Raw genomic sequence first — 17,902 nt, 5'->3', positions numbered from 1 at the left:
CTTTTTCTTTTGCCCTTTCTCCTTTCTAATTATCATTGGCTCTGTGAATTGAAGATTTCAGTCAATAAAATCATATGACCAAGTCCTCACTCAGAACTTAAATTCTTACAAAAGTTGTAAGAACGATGGTCCTAGAAAACCTGTATTAGCTGACATTTTGTTTCAAGATGACCGAATTTACCACCAGGCAGGGATGTTACAGTACCTATTAGCAGATAATTAAATACCATCAAAACCATTCAACACTCTTAAAGCTGATAGTTGGACTGGAAACCATGCCACTGTGAACACCACGCATTGTATTGAAACAAAGCTCTAGTATAGTAATAGTTAAGAACATTGATTCTTAACTCTTAGACACTAACCCAGAAATTAGATCTCACCATTAATGTGGGCAGATTACTTCTGAGCTTCATTCATTTCCTCACCAGGAAAATGAAGAGAAAACCCCACAGAGTTTTTGCAAGTAATATTATTCACAGGGTTCTTACAAGTAATTTGCTACTTTGCACAATGTGTGGTGTGTAGTCAGTACTTAGTAATGTAAATTAGTAGTAGTCCCACTGGAAGTAGAAGCAGATGTTGAGCAGATGTAGGAGTACAACTCATAGGAAGGAAGAACTCTCTCCCTTCTTTAGGTCAAACATAAATATATAATTACTGCATTTTCTTAAACCTTCTCTTTCCTGTGCATTTTTCTTCTCAATAACAACAAGGACCTGGCTTTTTGTTTTGTTTTGTTTTGTTTTGTTTTGGGGGTTGGTTTGTTTGTTTGGTCCTATCCTTTATCATGGTACAGTAAAAAGAGTATATACTTTATAGTCACACAGAGTTGTATTTCAATCTGAGAATGTGTATGTGTCTTTTAGAACTGCCACAACAAAGTACTCCAAACTTAGTGGCTTAATCAGCAGAATTTTTTTCTTATAGTTCTGGAAGTTAGAAGTTCAAGATCCAAGTGTCAGCGGTGTTGGTTCCTTCTGAGGGCTATGAGGGAAAGATCTGTTCTGGGACCTCTCTTCTTGGCTTATAGACAGCCATCTTCTTCTGTGTTTTCATATTGTCTTCCCTCTGTATGTGTCTCTGTCCAAACTTCTTCTTCCTTAAGGACCCCAATCATATTGCATTAGGGCCCACCCTAACGATCTCATTTTAAGTTAGAGGGTCTATCGCTAAATACAAGGCCTCTCAAGAGCTGGGCTCAGAACTGGCATAGTGCCACTTCCACCACATTCCATGGGTCAAACTAGCCAGATTCAAGGGGGAAGTGAAGACACAGGAACAAGCTGACCTCAACGCACACTGCAAGGGATGGGAATACAGGGAGAGGTGGAAGATTGTGACTTTTATAACAAATCTTCACATCAGCTTCAGGACTTTAATATTTAACATATATTCTATCAACTAAAAGTAATATGCTGCATTGCCAAGGAAACCTTTTCTCTATTTCTGTGGTAACCACTGCCCTGGTTACTAGCTATGGAGTAATCTGTATTAATACTTGTATATAAATAGGTTTTTTATTTAGAACTTGTGAGCCTTCTCTGTCATCCATTTACCTTAGCTGTTCTATCTTTATATTTACAGGAAATGAAGCTTTGTGTACCTTTGTTCTAGTTCTTTCTGAGCCCATGATTATCAGGAGGCTTATTCAATTTGGATTTGTCAAAAGATCTAAAGGAGAAAATGATATTAACGTTGTATAGTTACACTGTTTAAGGAATTACCATATGATGTTAAAGAACATTCTCATTGACATAATCTATCTTATTTTCCCAAGTTAAATTCATATTTGACATTTGAAAGCTATTTTAAGCTATATTAGCATAGCTGGTAGAAGCTTCTATATTTATCTTATACTGTTAAATTCTAACTAATGCCATCTTGTACCTCTAAAGTTAACTGACTGTAAGAGAAGCACTGAGTTTTAAAACGACCACAGGGGAAGGGAAGGAGGAAAAATAGTTGAGAGGGATGGAAACAAACCACAAGAGACTCTTAATACTGAGAACAAACAGGGCTGATAGGGGGTGGGGGAGAAGGGAAAATGGGTGATGGGTATGGAGGGGAGCACTTATTGGGATGAGCACTGGGTGTTATATGGAAACCAACTTGACAATAAACTATATTTAAAAAACATCCTCTCATACACTGAGAGAGAGAGAGAGAATGAGAGAGAGGGAGAGAGGAGGAGGGAGAAGAAGAAGGAGAAGGAGAAGAAGGGAGTGAAAGAGAAAGAAAATCATAATGAATTAGAAAGAGCTTGGAATGGACGTCAGGACCTGATTCCTTACTGGAGCTCTGCTGCTAACTTTCTGTAAGATCTTGAGCCAGTTACTAAACCTCTCAGGTGCAATTTCTTCATTTTACAATAGGGGGATGGACTTTGGAAGCCTCGTGCACCAAATCCACTCACTTGGGTGTTATACCTTTATACCATGAAGTTTGAACCCATGGGTCTTTAATTCTATAGCTTCTGTTGATCACTTAAATACCACTCCGATTTACTGTTACCTCTGTTAGCACTTTTAAATTATTTGAATTGGTTACTTTGTCACCAAGACAATTCAATCAATACAGAAAAAACCCAGAATCAATAAAACAGGAGTTCCCCACCTCCGTATTCCTATGGATGACAGATATCGTACATATATTTATAACCAGTAGTACAACAAGAGCACAAACCAACCAGAACCAACAAACGTTGTAAATGGCCAACACAGCTGGACTGGGCTAGGCTGCCTGCATACCTGCATGGTGTCCTCCCCTGGGTAACATGGTTAGCTCTCTGGAAATACCTTCCTGGACTACTTTTCCATAAAAGAGGAATGCACATGGGTGCAGGGGAGAAGGGCAGCGAGAGAGAGAATCTTAAGCAGATTCCATGCTCAGCGAGGAACCTGTTGCTGGGCTCGAGCCCGTGACCCTGGGGTCATGACCTGAGATGAAATCAAGAGTCGGATACGCAACCAACAGAACCATCCAGGCATTCCATCCTTCCTGTACTTTTAATGAATATACACATTTATATACCCTTGCACAGACACAAAAATGTATAGACACACACAGGGTTGTGGGTTTCTTTTTGCTTTTTTAAATTAAAATATAAAAACATGAATTATACAACTCCAAAACTCCAATTTTATTGTGGTCACCTTTAATAACAGCATCCCTAGATCCACCTGAATCCAGATTCATTTTAGGATCTGAAGATATTCATAGTTACCTAACCATCTCCTGATGATGACATTTAGGTTGTCTTGATATGTTTATATTGTAGAAAATAAGACAGCAAGCAAGCTTGAATTGAAGAATTATAAATTGTTGGGGTGCTTGAGTGGCTCAGTCAGTTAAGCATCCAACTCTTGATTTTGGCTTAGGTAATGGCCTCACAGTTCTTGGGATTAAGCCCCAGATCAGGGCCCATGCTGGCATTGTGGAGCTTTCTAGGGATTCTCTCTCTGCCCCTCCACCCTCCCTACTCTCAAAATGAATAAATAAACATTTAAAAAAACCCTGTAAACTATTGTTTATAAGAACTGCAATTCAGAAGGAGGGCACCTGCCCAAATGAGGCAACAACACTGCCTTGTTATGCATTACATCCTAAAACTCCCTTCAAGAAATGCCTGGGGACAAGCAAGTGAGAAGTGACTCAGGACCCTCAGGCAGAGACCCACTCTGAGAGGAGAAGGAATACCTTGTAGTCATTAACACAAAGAGTGTGAATATAATTAGTTTCTGGTGTGCTCACCACCTTTACCAGCTCCCACAGTGGTCCTCCTTCTTTCCATGCCTCCTGCTCAGGGCTTTTGTGCTGCCCCTGAGTCTCCCAGAACCCCCAGTTGGGTCTGGGATCAGAGCTGTGCTTTCCAAGGCAAGACCTCCTGCTTTGGAGAAAAGGCACAGTATTGGTGGGGAAGTGAGCCAGGGGGTGGGGCCTGGGGAAGTGGAGTGACACATCAGTCTCTGAATCTTCTTTACACTGCATCCTCTACCACCTTCCCATCATTGTCTTAACAATCATGGTAGGAAATTACCTTCATATTTGCAGGAAAGTTGTCATTTTCTGGAAAATATTCTTCAGAGGCAAGGAGTAAGTATTGCTACCATGCCTCTGCTCAGAATCTAATTCCTCTGTTTCTAGTTCCAGAAACCTCCTTATCCTGGCTTTTGCTCCCTCTCTCCAAGTCCATATAACATAATGGGTTAATTCCCACTGAAGAAGTTGAAAGCTAATAATCACTCATTTTCTTGCCTCCCTCCCTCCAAGTATGTGCCAAATTTTCCCATCATAAGATTCACTTGTGGTGATTGTTAAATAATACATTAACTCGAGACCCTCCCCTGGGGAGCCCAATTCAGCAGCTTTTGGGGGAGAGCCAGGAATGTGTGCTGTTAATGAGAACCCCACGTAATCCTTTGATCAAGGAAGTTGGTAACCTACAATGGTATTTCAGACACCTGTAACAGGGAGTGGTGATTACCCCTCAAGTTACACCACAAAGACAACACCATAAACCAATAATTGCAAGTGCCAACCCACCACCTGCACAGAATTTGAGCATGGTTGCAGAAATCTAGGTGTCTCAAATTGCCATAAGAGGGGCTGAAAATATATGTTGAATGGAACTTAGAAAACCTGAGCCCTCAACCTGGCTCTGACACTCAGTGGTCAATAGGTTGGGCAAGCTGCTTTGCCTCAATTTCCCCACGTGTAAACTCCCACTTGGTATACAATATGACATTATTATTTAGAACACTACTCTCTTTGACCCAGAATTTCTACTTCCTAAGGGTTAGCCAGGGGAATATACAAGAATGTCTAGCGTATTATGGTTTATGATGATGAAAAATTAGAAGGCTTTGTAATGTCCATCATTAGGAACAGTTAAACACTGATTTATCTAGACATTGAATCTATGCAATCTTAAAAATGGTAATGGGGATCTTTATGTTTGATATATAAAACGTCCATGCCATGTAAAGTAGTAAAACATTAGGTTTTACTTTTTACTTTACCTAACTTTAACAAGTAGGTTTCAAAACGTTAGCTAAATTTTGATCCTAGGTTGTTGGTTTTTGTGTATGCTGTTTGTACAAAAAGCCCATAAAGTTATATATCTAAATATTAGCAGTGACAAGATTACAGGTGACTTTTTCCTTTTCTCTATATCCTTCTGTAAGTGTCTGCATGTTTTGCAGTAAATTAAAATTTTTATTCTTGTGGGAAAATAGCATCATTTTTGGTAAAGGTACTTCATGCACATTGCCAGGGTAATGTCCATAACAGCCAGGAAACTAGGGGTTACTTATAGGAAAGGTTTGTTACTTAAAGATGGTATGAACAAGAGATGTTTTTTCTTCGATAAAAACCACCACCCTCTTTCACTCTACACTGCGAAGTTGTATTTTTCCCAAAAGATACTAATTTTGCCCAGTGTTATAGAGAAAAACACCAATTCATTTACTTAGAGCCAATTTTAGTGACCTCTGCTTTCATGGCTGGCCCACAGAGAAGCTGGTAGAATAACCCAAAGGCAAGTGTCAGGTAGGGCAGAATTATGCTTCCTTCAGGCCTTCTAGAAAGTCTCTCTTGTCCCAAATCCCTCCTCTCAGGTGAGAAAGCTGGAGAAGACTCAGGTGTCTCTAATGAAGAGAGGGCGGGGTCATGTCCTATTTTCTGCTATAAAAAAAGCACAGAGCAACCCATCCCTCTACCGAGTGATACGTTTGGCCATGGCTTACAGACAGAAAGGAGATGGTGGGAGCTCATCAAGCTGGTTTAATGCAGATTGGAGGTGAGTAATTCTGGCAGCAGAGTGGGGAGGGACACAATGGCCTTGTCTGCTGAAGTTCTTTCCTCCTTAACTTTCTTTCCAATCCCCTCTAGCACCTACAGGTCACTTTTTCTATTCTTCAACCTTGTGACTTCAGTGAACTCCATAGGTGTTATGCAGTTGGTGAATCCTATCTTCCCAGGTAGGCCCGTTGGGTAAGGGAAAATGCCCTTAGCATCTTTCAAACAGATGCTTGCAACTAGGTGGCCAGGGAACGTTAACATGGGCCACACAATCTCCACTCACCCCCTTTCTTATCTTGATCAAGTTAATAGATTTTTCCATTGCTTACTCATAACTTGCTATACTAGCTAAACAAAAGATCTTGCAAAATACCTATGCTAATTTTTATTCCCTCACTGCCTGAAGCCTTTTGATACCCCCAAAATGGCAGAACAGAACACTAAGCCTTCATCTTGAAGGGTAGTCCTTTTCAAACACAAACTTCTGCTTAAAGAAAGCATCAACATGACGACAAAATTGGAGCTGCTCTGTTTGTTTTTGAAACTTTCCCCCAAGTAAGAGGATGTAGAATAGCATATTATAGGGAGATTTTGCCTTTAAAAAGTGTTCTTGGGCTTATGTAGGGTAAGGGTTTTTTTAAGTTTAAGTAATCTCTATGGTTAACATTGGGTTTAGACTAAGAACCCTAAGATCAAGAGTCTCGCATGCTCTTCTAACTAAGCCAGGCACCCTGTGTTGGGCATTTTTTAAACTTCAAGTTGAAAAGTCTTTAGACAGAACATTTGTTGTCCAGTTCTTCACAGATCTACCACCCCCACCTCCATCAGCCTATCAAGCTTCTAGCCTGGTCCCTATTCTAGGACCTATTCTGAGCTCTGGAGTGCATCAGAAAGCCCCAGGCATTTAGTTGATAACTTCCTTACAGTTAGTATCTTGCATTGTAGTTACGTCTTTGCCACCATCTGTGAGCTCCCTGAGGGTAGGGGTCAAACTTTGCCTCTCCCAATGGGTAGTTTTCCCTGATTCCTGTTGGAGAGGTGACTCCATAAGCCTTAGGAATCCTGCCTCCTGCAGCTCAAAGAGGCCCCAAATTTTTCTTTCCTCTTCAGGTACTGTCACTTGCTATGAAAACAGAATGACAGTGGAATTTCCAAGTGATCTTAGCACCAAAAAATGGCATGCATCTGTGGTGGGTAGGTAATTTGTATATTTGTGTCTTAGTAGAAAGCCCTTGGCTTAAGGCTAGCCCCATTTTTCAGGTCAGCAAAGCACATGAACTCCAGAGCAACTGGCATCCAACTCCCATGATGCCACAAGGGTCCCTAATTTGCATGATGTCAATAATGCATGAAAGACCTAGTCTTTCCTGAGAAACCTGTCTTATCTCAGAATTTACTGAGAAATTTTTAGTTGCAAATCAGCTTGGGTCCTATCACCCAGATGGGACAATAAAAAGTAAAATGATCTGCAGTAGCTTAGAAATGGATTGGTGTTCTTGGCTCTGTAGCTTTGGTTTACTTTGTTACTGAAATGTACTTTTTGGCCATTTGCTCTGGCTTCTATAGATCCTTTTAGTTTCAAATTGTTGAACTGCACTTACATCCTGGATCCAGAAAAGCTCACCCTAAAGGCCCCGTATGAGACTTGTACCAGAAGAATGGTAAGTAATAGCTTTGAGGAGTGATTGTGGGAAGTAGTAACCTAGTGGTTACTAATAAGAACTCTACGAGTTAAGGATATAGACTTTAGAGCAGTTATTCTCAACCAAGGTGGTTAGTGTTTGTGGTGGTGGTTGGTTGTTTTTTATTACCGTTTTCTGGGGGTAGGGGAACTGGTTTAGTTTTGTCTTCCAAGAGGATAAGGTATAATGTTTGGAGATCTTTTGGAAATATTGGCTGTCATAACTAGAGTAGGGGGCTGTTTGCCTCTGGCATCTAGTAGGTATAAGCCAAAGCTGCTGCTAAATAGCCTGCATTGCACAGGATGGCTCCCTTTAACATGGAATTATCAGTTCTGAAATGCCAGTAATGCTGAAGATGAAAAACGCTGAAGCCAGGGGGTTGGTGTAAGTTCTGGCTTTGCCACTATACAGTTGTGATCTTGAGCAAGTGAGCTAACCTTTCTAAGCCTTTGCTTCCTCATTGGAAAAAGGGGATTATGTACCTTTTCTACAGGGTCATCTAAAAATTAATAAGATATAGATGAAGAACTTGGCACAGCAACAAGCTAAAACAAATGTTTAAAATGAACTATTTTGCTCCATAACCTCCACGGGAAACGGACGGCTATTTTGGTGCTGGCAAATAGAGAACTGCTATGCTATAAAAACAGGTGTTGGAAGGCAAGCAGCAGCTGAGCAATAGGGTTTTCTCTATTGCCAAGCAACACTACTGCCCAATCGGGGTTATTGGGGAAAAGTTTAAAAAAAAAAAAAAAACCCAACAAAAAAACTGAAAACAAAAAACGTGTCCAGTAGTTACCAAGCTTTTAGTGTGCAAAGAATCACTTGGGGAATTTTGTAAACTATAGACTTACTGATCTAAGTTGATGATTTAGGTCTGAGGTACATCTTAGAAATCTGAATATTTAACTAGCTACTTCATCTAATTCTTCAGTGAAAATCTTCAGTAATTAACTTTTCCTTTCTGAGATGGCCCTTCCTAACTTTAGAGCCTAGAGTTGCTTTCCTTTAGACCAAAGGTGTGACAACTACAACCTGTGGATGGCCACATTGAGCCCAGGGTGTACATAGATGCATGTGTGTGATAGTCCTTGAGCTAAGGATGGCTTTTAAAGAGTTAAGTACATGCTAGAAATCGTATGTGGCCCTAAAAGCCTAAAATATTTACTAATATTTAATTTTAAAAAGGATGGCTGTCCTTTGCTTGAGACTGAGTTCCCAAACAAGGTAAAATACCAAAGATAGCTCTGTCTAGCACCCAAACAATGGCTCTTACATAGGTGCTCAATATGTGTTTGAATGACTTGAAGTGCCAAATTAGCTGGAACCATGATAGTCAGACAGAGTTAAATGTCAAATCAAAAACTAAACTCCAATCCCTGAAGCTCAATAAACCATTTTCTGCCAAGAGAGCAATTGTACCTAGGATATCTAAAAGGGCTAACTATAGTTTCTCTGTGTAAGAGCTACCTTCCAGAACCTGTGGTACTAGTAATCCCAAGGGTTTGGCCATTCAGCTGAATCCAATGGTATTCTGGAATCCCCTTTCCCACCAACTTACCAGCGTTTAGTATTCTTACTATGCCTTTGCACATAGTTTGGCCAGCACCGGATGACCATCAGACTCCAGGACCACAATGCTGCTTCAAGACATGATGGTCTGATGTATCAGATCAGCTGTCCAGTTATGCAAGCAGAAGAAACCCATGAGCATGCAGGATCTACTATCTGCACAAAGGATTCCATGTCTGTGAGTGAAGCAGACTGATGGCTTCTCATGGCTATTGCAGGGGAAACATGGTGGTCTACACAGAGCTAGGGTTAGGAACAGCATCAGGATTACAATCCTGTAGTCACCACTAATTCCTGGTGTGGCTCTGGATTCATTTCTTAACCATACTAAATCTGTTTCCAAGCCTTAAGCAGGGGACAACAGTACTTCCCTCATAGGATGTCCCTGAGAATTACCTGAGGGGTATATACAGTGCTCAGCACATCATACCTGGCAGTAGAAAAGATTCCATTGGTAGTTGCAATCACATTAAAAAACATGTGACAAACTGAATGCCCATCATGGGCCAGGTTCTATGCCAGATGCTAAGATGAAGTGAAAAAGCAAAACAGCCCAATCTCCTACTCAAGGATTTTTATAGTCTAACAAAACTAATAACAACAATGGGCAAATAAATTCACCTTTGATTCTAACAATGATAGAATTGCATGACTTGACTGCTTGACTTCTATGAACAGTGTGGAAAAAATGTCCATCTAAGAAGCTAGTGTCTCACTTAAAACTGGAAGGGAACTCTGATCTTCCAATTGCTTTTTGGCATCAGAAGCTTAGAGATGAAATGTCTAAGGGCACAGCTAGTTTTCATGACTGGGCTTGTGCCTCTTTGCCCACAACCAGGCCTCTTGGTAGAGGAACTACACAGCAGTTGCTCTTGGTAGCACATATTGTCAGGTAGCATGATTTCAGAAACCTTCTCTGCCAAACCAAAGTTTCACATAATGGTTTCTTTTTTTCTTTCCAGTTTACCTTTAATGTTGTTGCAGGCATGGCTGATGAAAATACGGTATGAAAGTCCCTTGTTAAATTAGACCTAAGTAACCCTTAGTTCAACAGTGAAGGTGACCTAACTTGAATCCTGTTTAAAACATTAAATAGACAAATACTCCTGGAGTTAAGGTGAGCACCAGCCCTCTAAATCCAACCTCTATTTTTAGGACACCAAGACTACTATGGGATGGATCATTGAGGTTGGTGATGGTACAAAAGCCAAAACTCTGACTCTTGAGGAAGTCTTGAGACAAGGATATAATCTCCTGTTTGATAACAACAAGATGATCCTCCAAGTGTCATTCAATGCCACTGGAGTGACACACTACATGGTAGGTATGAATCTTCTTGTAGCATCACCAAAGTACAGACCAATATTTCTTAGTCCAAGCATGGTCTCAACCATGTCTTCAAGATATCTGAGAATACAATTGACTTAACAGGTATCTTAATGCCTCCTGTGTGCTAGGCACTGCACTGAGTACTAAAAATACAAGGGTGAACAAAAGAAATGTGTTCTTCCCATAGATCTATCTAGATCTACTCTATAATGTGATCTAAGGTGCTACAAAAGTCTTTGATGAATTAAGATGTTCTGTTATAACACATCATAGGACAATGATAGATTGTAGGAATTATAGGAATTAGTGCTTTGAGGGCCAACAATGAAGACCTTAAGTTAAACAAGTTAATGTGCAAAATCCTAGCAGAGAAGTGCTTAAATGTCAGCCATTTTAACAAGTACAGTCCTTTTACACATAGAATATAAACTGATGGTTGAGTTTTGTAAACATTTCCTTTGAAGGCTGTTAAGATAAAATCGGATTCTGCTTGTATCTGCTTAGAAATCACCTATAGGTCCTATCAGTAGACAACATTAACTTGCCAGAAGTTAGGAAACAAGATTCAAAAACTACGAATGGTCATGGGACAAAATGCTTAAATTCTAGTTGGGCCAAAATAGTGCCTAATAAGAGTATGTTTGCCCTGATAACTCTTCTAGCATTGGTTGGTTTACTTGAGTTTCTAATGTTCTCAAAAATGCTTCTCCCCCACCGCACTCTCAGCAAGGGAACAGTCACCTCTATACAGTGCCTCTGAAGTTTACACATGATTCTCTCGGGCAGAAGATCATCTTAACAACACGAGTGCTTTGTATATCGGGTAAGGCCCAAGGAAGGGGGAAACTCCAGTTGTGGGAGCCATTGTTCTGGGGCTTAAAGCTGATCATGGCCATAATGTTGGCCATTCCTTCTAGGTGCTGTGACCTGTAATGCCACACATGTGACTCTCGGCATACCTGAGTTTCCTGGGAAGTTAAAATCTGTAAGCCTTGAAAACAGGAACTTAGCTGTAAGCCAGCTGCACAACGATGGAATTGATAAAGAAGAATCAAATGGCTTGAGATTGCACTTCAGCAAAACTCTTCTCAAAATGAAAGTATGTTCCTATCATGAACCACTAGGCTTTATGGAAGCCTGACTTGAAGCAGTCTTTCAGTAACCCTGATACAGTTCATGACTTGTCCATAAACTCAGGTAGAATAGTTGGAAACTTGGGAAGGCCTCATTTGATCACTCTGCTAAGTGAATTCTCCAGTAACTGAAATTCACTCTGAAACACCAAGCCTCTTAAATGACTGCAATGGAAGTATTCCTGGGTGGGTTTTTGTGTTTGTGTTTGTTTTTATTTAACTCAGCTCATTGAACTGCTTTTAAGTTGCTAATGATGACCCTCTTATGCCCTATTAAAAACAGGATAGTTGAATCCAAAGAAAAGTGTCCTGAACTGTTCTCTCAGAGGCCAGTCTTGACTGATGGAATTGCCAGGGACACCAGAGAGTAATCTTATGTTAGGGTAGTGTGTTTTGTAATAACATCTGACAACGTTTGTAGAATCCTTTATTACTCAGACCTAGCTTGGCAGAGCACTCGGCACTTTGGAATTGGATCTGTTAATTCAGGCTTCAGTGTCCAGTACAAAGAACGTGCAGAGCCGGGTATTTCAGGGCATGAGTTTAAAGCAATAAATTTCCTGCCTAGGAAAGCATCCTCGTCTGGAGAAGTGATAGGATCTCTCTTGTTCTGGTTTGAAGGGAAACCAGATTAATTCTAGAGTCTGCCCTATAGGTATTGGGTGTACTTCCTTCCTGTTTCACTGGGACTGTTATGGGCCTCCAGGGCTGTGGCTGCTAATTGTCATTCCCCTCTCATTGCAGTTCTCTGAAAAATGCCTACCTTATCAGAACTACTTAGCTTCACTCAAACTGACCTTTGCCGTTAAAGGAGAGACTGTATCCACAGTGCTTTATCCTGAGTGTGTCTGTGAGTCACCAGTTTCTATAGGTAAAAACCTTTTTAAGAAAAATACTTGTCTACATTCTTTCTCCCTTAGTTCTTGTGTAGGTCAGAATGAGTACAGAAGTTGAGACTCTGTATTGCTTCTACTGAGGAAACTAATCAGAAATCTCGGTATAACTACTAAAATAGGGCCCTAAGTAGATAACACCTCAAATACAGTGAGATGTACATTTATGTATAAGGGATCCATTTTAAGTAGCCTGTATATATTTTGTGTTGGGAGCCCAAGCCTGCCATTTAAATATGATTGAGTCAAACTTGTAACTATGAGGATTGCAAAAATTGAAAAGATTTCCCCCAAATGCCTATAAATGGCTCAAGAATATGGAGTATATATTTCTTGTTCAGTATTGCCTCTACCCCTGTGCTTCTCTTATTTTCTGACCTGTATCTGGTCCAGCCAATAGGATTAACTAGCTCCTGCATCCACTACCCCCCCACTTTGCTCTCCCCAAACCACTCGGGATCTGTGAGTCATAAAAGAAGGGACGTGATGACATAAGGCATTACACTTTAAACCATAATCTGACCCATAAATTACTTCAGCTCTGAAGGGGTTCTCCTAGGTCTCCTTATCCATACTTCAGTGTTGGCAGATAACCATTCATCTGGCAGACAAAGGTCTTTAAACTCTGACCACCATCTAGTTACAGGTGACCTGTGTACCCAGGATGGGTTTATGGATGTCGAGATCTACAGCCACCAAACAAAACCAGCTCTCAACTTGGAAACCCTCAGGGTGGGAGACTCATCCTGCCAACCTACCTTCAAGGCTCCATCTCAAGGGCGGATACTATTTCACATACCCCTGAATGGATGTGGAACAAGACATAAGGTTAGTGCTGGCAGACTGAGATGCTAAGGCTTGACTTTGAGAATTTGTTACTCACTTCTAACCTTTATTCCAACTTAAAGTTTAAGAAAGACCAAGTCATCTATGAAAATGAAATCCATGCTGTCTGGGCGGATCTTCCTCCAAGCACAATTTCTAGAGATAGTGAATTCAGGTGTGATACAATTGGTACTTGATAAGCTCCAGAGTAAATTCAACCAGAATCCTAACCTAAAATTCTTGATACCACTTTGTCCCTCCCCTGATGCCTTACAGAATGACAGTGAAGTGCCATTACAGGAAAGATGACCTGCTAATAAATACACAAGTCGAAAGTCTTCCTCCTCCAGTGGCCTCAGTAAGGCCAGGTCCACTTGCCTTAATCCTGCAAACCTACCCAGGTGAGACATAACCTAAGAAATCTGCTTAGGGGTGCCTAGGTGGCTCCGTTAAGCATCCAACTTTGGCTCACATCGTGATCACACAGTGAGTTCCAGCCCTTCTCCGCCTAGAGTACAGAGCCTGCTTAGGATCCTCTGTCTGCCTTTCTCTCCCCCTTTCTCACTCTCTCTCAAATAAACATTAAAAAATTAATTTAAAAAATCTGCTTAAATGCTTGAAGGGAAATCTTCCCTAGCCTGAATTTTGTGATGCTGCCAGACCACTGCCAGACTAATGGAGCATTAGTGATGCTTCAGCTCCTCTTGCAACCATCAACTACTTGAGTCCTGAAGAGGTTTCCATTCCATTTCAGATAAATCCTACCTCCAACCTTATGGGGACAAGGAGTACCCTGTGGTGAGATACCTCCGCCAACCAATCTACCTGGAAGTGAGAGTCCTAAATAGGGCTGACCCCAACATCAAGCTGGTCTTAGATGACTGCTGGGCAACACCCACTATGGACCCAGCCTCCCTCCCCCAGTGGAATATTATCATGGATGGGTAGGTATTTTCTATGTATGGGGTAGCTCAGCTAATCAAAACTGCCAGTGAAAGGGCTCCTGGCTGGCTCAGTAAAACATAGGACTTTGGATTTCAGGGTTGAGTTTGAGCCCTATGTTGGGTGTAGAGATAACTTAAATAAAATCTTAAAAAAAAATTGCCAGTGAGAAGGTAGAACCCTCTAGGGTTTCAGAAGAGCACTAGGTCACAAAGGCGCTGATTTTGGTATTCATTAGTAACAAGTCATTGATCCAATAAGATGACATACTTTTATTCTTACCCTTGAATCTAAAAGAACAGATCTTCCCCAAGGATGCCAGGCTCTAATACCCTTGATTAGGAGAGAACAGACCACCAGTTCCTATTCTACCATGTAACAAGTAAGGTGCTCTGTATTCCATATGGATTAGTTGAACCTGCTCCCTCTAAGAAAAGACACTAGCCACCTCACTTTATGATAAAACCCTAGCTTGCTGCATAAATAACTAGCCAAAGATGTAGTAAATGGTGATTTGAATGCCTATCTGACTCCAGCCATAATGCTCTGAAGCTGTGATGAAACACATACATGAATTGATGGTTGTCCTCCCAGCTCTGCCCTCAGGACTCTTGATCTGTGTAGAAACTGGACAGTAGCTTCCTTGAAGCCCTTGTAATCTGTTGCTATGCTCTTACACTCCAGGTACATTCCTGCCGCAGAACTACATGTAGCCCACCTAAGATTTTCTCTATATCTATCAACTCTTCTATCATCAGAAATAAAATAGCAGTAGTTCTCTATTTCTTTAGTGTTCTATTTTTGAAAGGGGGGGGGAGAAGGGGAGTGGGGGAGGGGCAGAAAGAGGGAGATAAAGAATGCGAAGCAGCCTCCAGGTTCTGAGCTGCCAGCAGAGTCCAACATGGGGCTCAAACTCTGGGACCGTGAGACCATGACCTGAGCTGAAGTTGGACACTCAACCAGGTGAGCCACTCAGGTGCCCCAGTTCCCTACTTTCTTTGTCCCTAACCTATACTAACTGCCTGGGATATAATACGTACTCAAATCAGTGGGAAGAATTAAGCCAGTGTATTATGAGAAGCTACATAAACTCAAGGTTCTTGATATGTTTAGCTAGCAAACAAATAAGTAACTTGTCCTAATTCAGGTCAGAAAAATAGAAGTAGCATGTACAACTCTGAACTCAATTGGTAGACAGGCCATGCCAGAAAGTATAGTAAATAAAATGAACAGGTAGAAGGTTCAACTCCAAAGGGGTTTGAATACACATGGCTGAAAACAAACAGATGTTGAGCTAAACTCCAGGGAAAATGAAGCTGATATTTCTTACTGATGTGTGCCTCTTAGCTGTGAATACAACCTGGACAACCACAAAACCACCTTCCATCCAGTTGGCTCCTCTGTGACCTATCCTACTCACTATCAGAGGTTTGATGTGAAGACCTTTGCCTTTGTATCAGAGGCCCAAGTGCTTTCTAGTCTGGTAAGCGTTTATGTCACCTGAGATGGGTCAAAAGTGGGTGCATCAGTTCCACTTAACTCTTCTCCTATCCCCAGGTCTACTTCCACTGCAGTGCCTTAATCTGCAATCGACTCTCTCCTGACTCCCCTCTGTGTTCTGTGACTTGCCCTGTGTCATCCAGACACAGGAGAGGTAAAAATTTCAAGTCCTTATTACCATAAGTAGTCAATGCAAGACTAGTCTTCACAGAATTAGAAACTTTAAAAATAAGAGCTTTGGAGTGCCTGGATGGCTCGGTTGTAGAGCATGCAATTCTTGATCTTGTGGATGTGAGTTTGAGCCCCAAGGGTGGGTGAGAGTTCACATTTAAAAAAAAAAAAAAAAAAAAAAGGGCGGGGGGAGTCTTCATTGAGACTCCTCACTCAGTTCTAAGAAACTTTCTCAGCCCAGTCTGCCCTGCCATAGGATAAGGCTGAGATGACAGGTTCTTAATCAGACTATGGGCAAATTTGGTTTTGCACATGGACTGGAGCCTGATGTTTTGAGACATGACTCCCAAACGTTACTATTCGGAAGTTTAGGTTCACTCGGAACTTACTCTTTGGATATTCTTAGAGTTCATCTTATTCTTACATTGAGGTGTAGATCCTCTCCTGCAAAGGCGAGGAAAACCCACATGGAGCAGGGGACTCCATGGAGATAGACTTCTTCAAGCACATCAACAACCCTCTGTACTACTCCCTATTCCAGAGGTCATTTACAAACTCCATTTTCTGTCTCCAGCCACAGGCACCACTAAGGAAGAGAAAATGATTGTAAGTCTTCCAGGACCCATCCTCTTGCTATCGGATAGCTCTTCACTCAGAGGTATGGATTTAAAGCTTAGGGTACTTCCTGAACTCAAGTTCACAGCTTTATGTCAAATTTAACCATGCATAAGTAATATGATTATAATAATTCTAAGCAGTGAAAGAATGAGTGTCACTTCCTAGCTATACTTGATTAGGTCTCTTGTGTACTCTTCCAAAAATCCCCCTTTAAAAAAACCTCCTTAAAAAAAAAAAACTCCCTTAACACAAGTGGAATCATATTTTCTACCTACTTTATATGATTTTTATACTTAAATCTGTACAAAGAGCTACCTCACTGCTAACAGCTATATAGTACTCTATGAGCATATGGCTTTAGCTTAACCATGGTCCTCATTTAATGACCTGGAGATCACTTCAAGCTTTGTCACTAATGTCACAGTAGAATCCTCTTAAATCTTTGCCAACTACACAAATTCTCAAAGTGAAACTATTAAGGGAGTTTGGCCTTACTTCTGCCAAACTTGAGTCTGTACTAGATTGTATTCCTGCTCATATCCCAGATCTTCATCCCAGATGGTCTTAATTTTAGGCTTACAATGTGAAATTGTCTTAAATCTCTAACTAAACTTGCAAGGAATCATGCTCTGGGGATCATCTCTATTAATGCCAGAATGTTGGTTAAAGAGACCGGAGCAGTAATATACTTTCCAGGTGTCAGCCCATCTGATCTTAGATTAATTAAAGCAAGTAGGAAATGCGAACAGCAGTGGGAGCAGAGAGACGAGGTTGGCTCAAGGAGTAAGACTACATACCCTATTGCAAGCTTCCCGAAAGAAACATTAGAGGTTTAATTGCACTTCTCTGGGGAACCTAAGGCTTGGACTTAGGCCTTTTGATTGAAATGATCTTAAGACTTGAATGTCTGCTTCCTTCCCAGATGTTGGGGACTCAAAAGGGTACGGGGCTGCCGGATACATGGCTTTGAAGACTGTGGTGGCTGTGGCTGCCTTAGCAGGCCTTGCGGCAACCCTAGGCTTCATCATCTACCTGCGTAAGAACAGAACCATGATGTTAAATCACTAAGGATTTTCAAATAAAGTGGTTGAAGTAAGCTATCTGCTTTTTACCTCTTTGACCTCTGTGTGTTCTCTTGCAGTAATTTGTTTTATAATAACTGTAGGACCTTCCCACAATCCTAATGGGCTTTGGTCCGTGTGGATATGAATAAGGAAATGTAGGACTTGTATGCTGTCTGGCACTCAGCTTTATCTGACCTCCACTCCCAAAGCTGACAGTCAAGAGCATTCAACCAACTGTGGGACTCAGCTACAGCCCAGCTCTAGGAGTGGCTTTAGGAGACTACTCTTTTATCTTTCCATTCATATATGCAAGAAGAAAAGACAGGAAATCACCCCTAGTCATGAGCATGATTTCCTTTCCCTAAAAGAGC

At 41.1% G+C, this 17,902-nt stretch overlaps 2 protein-coding genes across 5 annotated transcripts in view; one reads left to right on the top strand and one right to left on the bottom strand.

Moving 5' to 3' along the window:
* Positions 1–5,704: 5,704 nt before the first annotated feature.
* On the top strand, positions 5,705–17,578 carry ZP2 (zona pellucida glycoprotein 2). Of its 3 annotated transcripts, none has more exons than XM_029947958.1 (19): positions 5,739–5,800; positions 5,893–5,981; positions 6,913–6,996; positions 7,369–7,463; positions 9,082–9,234; positions 10,019–10,060; positions 10,212–10,376; positions 11,112–11,208; positions 11,303–11,484; positions 12,263–12,389; positions 13,052–13,239; positions 13,320–13,411; positions 13,513–13,637; positions 13,991–14,180; positions 15,526–15,661; positions 15,736–15,832; positions 16,424–16,507; positions 17,164–17,250; positions 17,390–17,578. In XM_029947958.1, exons 1-19 carry the CDS (start codon positions 5,739–5,741, stop codon positions 17,533–17,535), a joined length of 2,241 nt encoding a protein of 746 aa, XP_029803818.1. In that variant the 3' UTR covers positions 17,536–17,578. The 3 variants fall into 3 exon arrangements, with proteins under 3 accessions (XP_029803819.1, XP_029803818.1, XP_029803820.1); XM_029947960.1 differs by having other exon boundaries at positions 13,320–13,413; positions 13,542–13,637; XM_029947959.1 differs by lacking the exon at positions 17,164–17,250 and having other exon boundaries at positions 5,705–5,800.
* Positions 17,269–17,902, bottom strand: part of TMEM159 (transmembrane protein 159) — a 31,460-nt gene continuing 30,826 nt past the window's right edge. For both annotated transcript variants that reach the window (XM_029947967.1, XM_029947968.1), the window contains one exon: positions 17,269–17,499. Coding sequence is in view for 1 of the 2 variants with exons in the window: in XM_029947968.1 (XP_029803828.1) it covers positions 17,496–17,499 (4 nt within the window). In the remaining variant the exon portion in view is untranslated. The remainder of the gene's footprint in view (positions 17,500–17,902) is intronic.

The sequence above is a fragment of the Suricata suricatta genome, chromosome 8 (assembly GCF_006229205.1).
Source record: "Suricata suricatta isolate VVHF042 chromosome 8, meerkat_22Aug2017_6uvM2_HiC, whole genome shotgun sequence".
Lineage (NCBI taxonomy): Eukaryota > Metazoa > Chordata > Mammalia > Carnivora > Herpestidae > Suricata > Suricata suricatta.
This window is presented reverse-complemented; position numbering and strand designations above follow the sequence as displayed.

Coding starts and splice junctions, on each gene's coding strand:
- ZP2 (XM_029947958.1), top strand. CDS start 5,739: ATGGCTTACAGACAGAAAGGAGATGGTGGGAGCTCATCAAGCTGGTTT. Junction 15,662..15,735: donor CCCAAGTGCTTTCTAGTCTG/GTAAGCGTTTAT, acceptor TCCTATCCCCAG/GTCTACTTCCACTGCAGTGC. Junction 17,251..17,389: donor AGACGAGGTTGGCTCAAGGA/GTAAGACTACAT, acceptor CTTCCTTCCCAG/ATGTTGGGGACTCAAAAGGG.